General features: G+C 36.4%; 2 protein-coding genes across 2 annotated transcripts; one reads left to right on the top strand and one right to left on the bottom strand.

Moving 5' to 3' along the window:
- Window positions 1-4,457: 4,457 nt before the first annotated feature.
- Window positions 4,458-7,116, bottom strand: LOC120769059 (U3 small nucleolar ribonucleoprotein protein MPP10). Its single transcript, XM_040095912.1, has 3 exons — window positions 6,918-7,116; window positions 5,118-6,852; window positions 4,458-4,685 (listed from the first exon to the last, which is right to left on the bottom strand). The coding sequence occupies exons 1-3, from the start codon at window positions 7,019-7,021 to the stop codon at window positions 4,521-4,523; spliced, it is 2,004 nt and encodes a 667-aa protein (XP_039951846.1). The 5' UTR covers window positions 7,022-7,116; the 3' UTR covers window positions 4,458-4,520.
- Window positions 7,117-7,604: 488 nt separating this feature from the next.
- LOC120769441 (phosphatidylinositol glycan anchor biosynthesis class U protein) lies at window positions 7,605-9,496 on the top strand. Its single transcript, XM_040096424.1, has 5 exons — window positions 7,605-7,815; window positions 7,878-8,511; window positions 8,580-8,851; window positions 8,918-9,060; window positions 9,123-9,496. The coding sequence occupies exons 1-5, from the start codon at window positions 7,695-7,697 to the stop codon at window positions 9,231-9,233; spliced, it is 1,281 nt and encodes a 426-aa protein (XP_039952358.1). The 5' UTR covers window positions 7,605-7,694; the 3' UTR covers window positions 9,234-9,496.
- Window positions 9,497-9,684: the final 188 nt, after the last annotated feature.

Below are 9,684 nucleotides of genomic sequence, written 5' to 3'. Positions count from 1 at the left end.
TATGGAATTTTAGCCAAGTCCAGAATTTTATCCTGCCGATTATTATGAACTCGGCAACATTACTCAAAATTATTTGATGTATATTTTATAACGCAACAACGTCATCAACAACCACATGGTTGTTTAAAGTATTTGGAGAATCCAAATGATGCTAATTAAGTGGACCCAACCCTTAAAAGGAAAACAAATTTGTTGTTCGAATTATCCGATTTAAGTGGTGCCTTTTATCCCATTATTTAAAGTTAATTTCATAATGCCGCTCTCATAAAGGCCCTCCTCCCTACTGAGAAAAACCTGGGACAGTCGCTTCTCACAAGCTTCTCTTGAGGCGAATTTTTTATTAGCAAAACCATTCAAAATAGACAGGAATGGGAAGTAATCACTTCATGCCAAGTCCAGACTATAAAGAGCATACATAAGAACCTTGCAACCAAACTCCCTTAGCTTCTGACGAATCTCACAGACCAGGTCTTGTTCTGATGGGACCGATCTGAATGATGAGCTGGCCATAGAGAAGCAACTCTTATTCGAAGATTCTCTGGAGTACCACCAAACGCATAGCAAAACCTTTTTTTATCTTCTTTCGTGGGTTAGTCACTGTGTTCATTAGAGTGATTCAATTGGTACTCTGAAAAATAGGTTCCTAGACACCTCTAAGAAAGTCTCTCCAAAAACCTATTCATAATATTTTTTTTTCATTGAGTTATAAAATTCATAAGAAATAAAAAATTCTCCCAAAAATAATCAAACTTTAACTGTTAATATCTTTTAAATGTTTGGGTTTACGAAAAAATCATAATAGACCTTTTTTGTAGAGCATTCAATTTCCTACAAAATCTAAGGAACAAGATATTTTTTCAAGTAGTTGGAAGCAAGATATAAATTTTTCTATCTGATAATAAGAAAAAATAGAAAACTGTATGTAGGAGGACCTTCCCGTTACAATTAAAAACTCACGTTTGGAGAGGCTTTCTTAGAGGTGTCTAGGAACCTATTTTCCGAGTACCAAATGAAAAAAAATTTTTTGTTTTTTAATCACTCTAGTGTTTATGGGCTCATGGCAATACGACCAAGTATTTGAGTGACACAAATCATTCAATGAAGGTTGTCAAGTCATAAAAAACTTGTAACATATCTACTAGTCGTCCATACACCTCTGTCAATGACAATAACAGCGAAAAAGATTGAGAAGCAGCACTTGAAAATCGTCGTTTTGGCATCAGAGAGACAGCGAAGAATTTCAACATGTCTTATGGATTGACTTAACACATTTTATTTAATGTTTTGGGTATGAAGGTCCTGAATCTCTTGCAAAAGAGTTGGTTGACTACGTAGCTGAGAACCCTGCATACATTAAACGCATCATTACTGGCGCTGAGATGGGGGTTTATGAATCAGACGTTGACTATTTAGCATTCTAGCGCGTTGCACGCGAAAAATGTGCCGAATTCAAAAAAATCTAAATTGGTTGAAGATACTGAAGGCTACTATTCCAGCCGAGGTTTATGAAAAGTGTATGAAATTCAATGTTTTCATGCTTGTTTTGGTACAGAAGCCTCTTTTGAAAGCGATAATTAAGATTTGTGCTAGAATACATCAAAAGTTTTTTTTTATGTCAGTCCGTGTCAATTTTGATCAGATGGATGTAAGTGCAACTATGTGTTTATTTATATATTTGTAGTTGATGTATTCGCACTTAACCAAGAAATACATTAAATATATATTAAAAATTAATGCTAACGCCATCCTAGTATACGTTGACAATAAAAGCAAATTGTGTGAACCTTTAACGTTTAACACTGTAAACCGCGTGGGCAGTCGTTTGCACTTCATAGTTGGATTGATTTTAAAAGTCAATTGATTTGAAATTTATTACACAATTTTCATTGATGAGTAACAAAGTGCATAATATTGACAATATGGTTTGTTTAGCTCGTATGCATATTTATAGCAAGCGAGCGACTAGGTGGGAGGATGGTAGAGCGAATATGGCGTTATTGCTTTTGAATAATAAGAACGAATGAACATTTAATTACACATGCATGTACATACATATGTATATGAAAGCATTGCGATTATTTTTATGAGCAGTTGGCATAAATGCAGTGCGCTTTGTATATTTAAAAATATGTAGGTATATGTAGTTCAGGCCCTACGCTTCAACTAGGTACTATGAAAAAAATATTTATACGCACATACATATGTATATGTACAAGGATGACTGTTTTACACCAAATTGATTTCTGTTCACTAAATCTTAAAGATTTTTGTTTTATAAACGCATTCCCTTAAAAGTTATGCCTCAAATGCACTGTATTCATATGGTACACCATGTCGTATGAGCAACACAGAATGTACATAAAAATCACTTTTAAGAATACTTTTTTTTGGAAAAAAACAAAAAAAAACGTAAATTTCGTTTAAACAAAGCTGCGATACCCTTCACAGGTGCATTTTTTATAGCATATATGTATGTATATAAGGGTATAAAAATATCTTAATCGTGTTTTTGAACGTTCAGTTTGTATGACAGCTATATGCTATAGTGATCCGATCTGAACAATTTACTCGGAGATTGTAGTGTTGGCTTTGATAATTACCCATGCCAAATTTTTTGAAGATATCTCGTCAAATGAAAAACTTTTCCATACAAGAACTTGATTTTGATCGTTCAGTTCGTATGACAGCTATTTGCTAGAGTAGTCGGAGCTGGAAAATTTCTTCAAAGATTGTAGCGTTGGCTTTGTTAATAAACGATGTTAAATTTCGTGAAAATATCTCGTCAAATTAAAAAGTTTTCCATACAAGCACTTGAAACCGATCGTTCAGTTTGTATGACAGCTATATGCTAGAGTAGTCGGATCTGAAAAATGTCTTCAAGGATTGTAGCATTGGCTTTGTTAATAAACGATGTTAAATTTCGTGAAAATATCTCGTCAAATTAAAAAGTTTTCCATACAAGCACTTGAAAACGAACATTCAGTTTGTATGACAGCTATATGCTAGAGTAGTCGGAGCCGAACAATTTCTTCGAGGATTATAGCATTAAGTTGGACAGCTTTTTATGCGGAATTTCAAGGAGATATCTTGTCAAATAAAAAAAAATTCCATACAAGAACTTAATTTTAAGCGTTCAATTTGTATGGCGACTATATGTTGTAGTCATCCGATATTGCTGGTTTCGAAAAATGAACGGCTTTTTAGGAAGAAAAGAACCGTGTGCAAAACTTCCGAACTATGTCTCAAAAACTAAGAGTCTAGTTCGCGTATATACGGAGAGACCAACGACCAGACAAAGCTGAATCGACTCAGCTTGTCACGCTTTTATTTACATATATACATAATTTATTTATATCTACAACAAAAAATTTTAATATATGCATATATATATGTATATATAATTTACGTTATAGGATCTCAAATGTTTTCTTCTGTCTCCATAAACTTCGTGACAAACTGTTCAGGGTATAAAAATCAACTTAGGAAATAACAAACACCCTTATGTATGTATGTGTATGCGCACAAATGTATGTATGTATGTAAGTGTATTTCATTTATGCTACTAAAAATAAATATGCAATTATTTTAATCTGCATTGTTGCAATATGTGCCTAGGTGCGCAATGGCGCCGCTGACGTGTGTAAAGAACGTGAATTTCCATTGATGACTAACCACCGTCACAAATACATACATATACAGATTTCTCACACACTCTTGTTAAAATTTCTACAACAAATTATATTCTAAAAACGGTCTTTTTGCTTTTTTGTGCACAAATTTCAATGCCAACCTACGCATAAAAGCGTAATCTTTGAATGCTGCGCCGACTAGCTAAACACACACACTTATAAAAACATATGCACATTCGTATTAAAATATATAAATACACACTCAAAGATTTGCACATACATATGTATAACATATTAAGTTATCATATTTGCAAGTCCATTTTATTCTTGCATGACACGCGCATAGTTTTGTGACCCCCATGGTCCGTGGCACACACACACAAACATCAACCGTATACTGTGTCTAAAATTGTGGCATATTTAAGTTGTTGATCTGCTGTGTTGAGCTATGATTACCCCATACGGTTTTCCGCCTAACTGTAACGGAATCTACTGACATTTACACATACAAACATGTAATAAAAGTAACTTTTCCTGCTACTTTGAATTTACCGGCGCGCGCAACAGCATAGACACACGCACATCATTACACAGTTATCTCTAGTGGCAGCAGTAGCCTAATTGTTGCGGCACGTGACCTGGAGCACAACACAAAATTGCTACATTAGAAATGTACGCACAAAAGTTGACGTCACACATTAAACACAAAACAAAAAAAAAAATATTTTGGAATATTTTTTGGATATTTTCACTAACACGTACATATGTATATGTATACTGTTGCATTAGATAGGCGCTTGGCCAACAAATAAGCGCACGTCAGTCATATGTACAAACGTAATATAATAAAATAAACTTCTTTATTATTAACAAAGTCCACAATAGGAGTTATTACAATTTCACTCTTTTCGCTGTCAACGCCTTCCCAGTGGATTTTTGCCTTTTGGCCTTTGCCGCTATGGCCGCTTGGCCCGCCACGCTGGTGGTGTCCTGCAATTTGGAGAAGAACGACTTGGAAGACTTCAATGCGCGCTGATCGTCGCTGGTGGTGTTTAACTGTAAGACAGAAAAAAAGTATTAGAAAACAAGAAAAAATGTTAACATGGGTTGCGATGACACTGAAGGGTATATCACAGGTAAAAAAAAAAAACCTAAATAAGCTATATTGGTGCGATCTAAGCAATTTGATCTCCGATGGTCACATCTTCCATAATAATCCATGCCAAATTCCGTGAAAATATGAAACAGACGAGGTTCCCAGTGACATTGGGGTAACCGGAACGGACCCGGAATTTATTCGGCCAACGACTGTCAACTCGACAGAATGCTGCCACTACAGCAACAACAACGAATATGGCTAAATTGACTCACCTCGTTGTTGTTTCTGTGGAGCGTTGCCGAGTTGACAGTGCTTGGCCGTCAATACTCAGCTCGTTACCCTGTTCAGTGCATAAAAATGAATGTGGTAGTAAAGTAAATAATTAATACCTTCTCAACATTGCGATGCTTTGTGAGTGACTTGAGCAGCTTGGCGTTTTCCTCCTTCTTTGTTGGCGCTATGCCCAACTCCTGCTTCTTCTTGCTCTTTTCGTCCAATAGTCGATTGATAACACGTTGCTTCTGCTTCTTCTTGCGGCGCTCGCGATTCTTATCCGTACGATTACGTTCTGTTTTGCCGACCAGCTCATTTTTCGGTCCGCGGTAGACCTCTTCGGGCGCTAGTAGTTTAGCATCGCTAATAGCTACTGGCGCTACTTCCTCCATATTGACTGCCGGTGTGTTCGTGATGATTCTGGCCTCAGGCGCCACGGGTTTCGGTGTAAAGTGGAAGTTCGACAGCGCATCCAATTTAACGAATAGTGCACGCATAAGTTGTTTAATTTCTTTATGCTCTTTCGGTTCCTCCTCGCCAGCGTCTGCACGATTTGGATCGAATTTATCTAATTCTTTTTGATATTCTTTTTCGTAGACTTGCGCTAGCGATTCCTTAGACTTTTCTTGATCCAATATCAATTGTTTGCGGAATTCATGTGGGGATTGTAACGGTTTTAATTTCGGCTGCGGATCATCCCAAGCTTTATCTTTAATCCGTTGCTTGATGATATCTTCCAAGCAACGTGTTGTGTGCTCAGTTATGACAGGTGCTGGTCGTACGGTTGATTCGAATTCCAGCAGCTCCTCAAGTAGTGAATTCGCCGGTCTGCTAGTGGCTTGAATTTCGCCTCTTAATTGCCATGGTTTTTCACCAAGAACTTCCTCTTCATACTCCCGTATGCGTTGTTGCAAACGCTCCTGTCGTATTTCGAATGAAGATTGTGGCATTGGTTCTTTGTGATCTTCCTCATCTTCGGAATCATCAGTGCATGAGGAGGCAGGTTGTAAGCCTTCATTGCGAGTTTTTACTTCGTTATCACTGTCAGGATTTTCATCTTCACTTTGCATATTTTCGTCCTCGTTGTCATCTTCAGCATCTTCTTCTTCGTCATCTTCATTTCCATCTACACTCATATCTTCATCATCCTCACTTGGCACCTCTTTGAAATGATCCTTTTGCTTTTTGGTAGGTTTTTCAAGACTTACGTCTACATCTTCATCTTCTTCGTCGAAAAAGTCTTGGTATGTTGGATTCGCGTCTTCATCATCCTCCTCTTCATCCCCTATACCCAGATCATCCGCAAAATAGTCCACCGTTGCATCGAGCGCATTGTCACTCTTTTTATTTTTTCGTCGCATTTCTTTAGCGTCTTCGTCCTCCAAAAATGCTTCCATCTCGCTTAACTTAAAAAATTTATCATCTACCACGGATGTGCGCCCCTTACGTTTCTTTTTGACTTCTTGCTTTTTTTGAAAGACTTTTTGTTCTTCATCGCTTTCATCATCGACCTCGCCGTTAAATAAATCGGCGTCGCCCGAATTATCTTTCGCTTCGCTTTCACTTTGCTCTAACTCCTCTTCTATTTCTTGATTATCATCCTCATCCAGTCGTACCTCCAGTTTCTCTTCCTTAAGTGACAATAACTTTGAGGCATTTTCTACTAACGCTGTTAGTATTGTATTGTTGCGGAGCTCCAACTGTTGCCAAATTTGTTCTTCATCCATGTCCTCCACAACCAACTCCGGCAGTATTTCAAGCGCATTCTTGCTACTTTCATCGTTTCGTACACACGCTTGATACGTTTTTTGTAACAACGTTTTTATATCTTCCTGCTTTTTTGATGGCACACTAAAATATTAGAAAATTAGTATATTTTGTTTTTGTATGTTTGTTGCACCACGTGCAATTCTTACACAAGTAGGAATTGTGTTGGATCTTCAGTTATATTCTTAAATTCAGTAGTGATTTCGTTAAGCGCTTCATTATCGGGAAAGTTATCCTTCTCAACAGTCCCCATTATTTGTAATGCCAATCGATTTTCTCTTATTTAAATATATTTTAGCAAATAACTTACACAAAATTCTATCAATACCGATGTAAATAATGCTTGATCTTCTTAAGCGTGAATTCACAATGAGCAAATGGTGAAGAGTTGCCTGACTAAGAAGTATGTATATCATGGACAGAAATTTTGAAATACAACCCATCAAGTCCGGCTGCCGTAATTCCAATGGATTGAAATAATAAGAATTGAAACTAATTCATATAAATAGTAGAGCTTTTAAGCCCTTGACATAAGAAAGGGATAAAAAATCACATACACAAGAGTTTCGTTTGTAATTGTCAATTGCTACTTAAGAAACTCATATTAACTTTAACATAAATATTTGTGCATGCTGTTGAGTGATAACTAACTTAAAAAAAAAAAATTATTAATTTTTATAGAAATGTGGATACGGATAAATTTTTTATAAATCAAGATTGAACATTTTTTTGATTAAATTCATAAAAATCCTGTATTTTTTGAATTTTGTTCGAAATTGTAAATATTCCCCACTTGGCAACCCATAATTTTCATATGTTTATAGAAAGCCAATTGCAATTTGCTCGTCAGAATTTGTTTGTTTAATTGGCGTTCAAAAAATATTTTGCCGGTGGATAGAAATAATTTCGAAATATTATAATAAAATATGGAAAAAAGGTTATTACTGCTGGTGGCGCTTGGTGGCCTAACGCGCTACTACTTGCATAGCTTCCAGTGGATTGGTGAAAGAGTTGAAGTGTCAACGCCTATAAACTCCTACAAACGAGGTTTGTCGGCTTAAAATAGTGCAATTAATATTCATTAATAATTTCAAATTTCACACAAACAGTACAAGAAGGCATATACTTACATGCAAATGGCATAGACCCCTACATCGGTGATGTCGTACATGAACTGCCAATAATTTTAGTGCTGCTTGTACGGATTTTTGGTGCGATATCAAGCTTTGTGCCACTATTCTATGTACTAGTCGATTTACTAACAGCTACGCTACTATATAAGTTGGCACAAAAATTTGTACGCACAAAACTTGTTGAGCAAAAAGCGGAAGCACTAGAGTTTGCCGTAGGCACAGAGGAGTTACAAGTACAAGCTTCCGATATGGATGTTATACCGCGTTGTGTATTACTAGCTTACCTCTTCAATCCATTATCATTACTCAGTTGCGCTGGTCTCACATCGACAGTATTCAGCAATTTTCTGCTAGCACTTACGCTCTATTTTCTCGTGCAACGCCATTTATTACCTTGTGTTATTTGCTTAGCACTGGAAACAATGCGTAATCTATATCCGTTGGTACTCATTGCACCAATTGTATTGGTTTTCGCACAACGCTCAAAATCCATTACAACCGGTGCCATTGGTGTTTTGACGTTATTCGCAGCAGCTTGTCTAGCAGTCACCGGTTTGAACTATGCGGTAATACATAGCTGGAGCTTTATAGATGCTACACTTGGTTTTATGTAAGTGTTGATTTTTATTGTCTGAAGTAATAATTTTAATTGTTTTTTTTTTACCTTTTTACTCTTAGTTTCTTTTACCGCGATTTACAACCAAATATCGGACTTTTCTGGTATTTCTTTACGGAAATGTTCGAACACTTTCGCACAATGTTCCTAATCACATTCCAAATGAATGCCACCGTCCTTTACCTCGTGCCATTATCACTGAAATTGCGCAAAGAACCCTTGTTGCTAGCCACAGTGCTCATTGCATTAATGTCTATATTCCGTTCGTATCCTAGTGTTGGTGATGTTAGTTTCTATTTGGCTCTGTTACCGTTGTGGCGTCGTTGCTGGAAGTGTAAGTGTGCCAACGTTCATTCATTTGTGAGAACAGAAAACAAATTTACTTTATTATAAAACACAGTTATGGCGCATAACTTTGTGGTGTTCTGCTTTTTCGTGGTCACCTTATCAATGATGCCGGCGCTATGGCAATTATGGATTTATTCCGGCTCGGCGAATGCTAACTTTTATTTTGGCACAACGTTAGCTTTCTCCACAGGACAAGTAAGCTATTGTTATTTTGTTTATAAAAATATTTTTTTTTAATTATTTTTAATGCCTTATAGATATTCCTGGTGACCGACTTGTTGTTTGCGCATGTCAAACGTGATTTCTGTCTACGCAACGGTTTAAAAGTCTACATCGATGGCAAGGAAGCAAAAATTATTTTAGAGTGAGCAGTACATGTCCTATTGCACCAATACCGCGTTTGCTTCTTGAATCTAACAATAGTACACTTTTGTTGACTGCATTTATTAGTCAAACGTTACGTATTGGCTGCTGCATTGTGAGGTTGATTTATGGACCCTGGAAATTTAGTATTGAATAAATATCTACCCTGCATTTTATGACCGTAGTCAGGAAATTTGTAGTGAATGGCATATGTTTAGTATTAAAAAAGAACAAAATAAAATTGCACATATAATTATACTTAAAATAATCTGTGAAGTAATTTTTATTGGCAAATAATTGTTGGTCACTTCGAACTAAAATGTAAACAATGTGTACCAATAGTGTGAAAAAAATATAAAAACAATGAGAATAACATGTCTTAATACGCTTCCAATTCACAATTGACATTGCAAGTTATTCCATGCATAGGAGAGTAGCGATGCGCTGCATTACAGC

This window comes from Bactrocera tryoni, chromosome 2 (genome assembly GCF_016617805.1).
Source record: "Bactrocera tryoni isolate S06 chromosome 2, CSIRO_BtryS06_freeze2, whole genome shotgun sequence".
Taxonomy (NCBI): Eukaryota; Metazoa; Arthropoda; class Insecta; order Diptera; family Tephritidae; genus Bactrocera; species Bactrocera tryoni.
The sequence above is the reverse complement of the archived record's forward strand: the minus strand, read 5'-3'. Positions and strand labels throughout refer to the sequence as shown.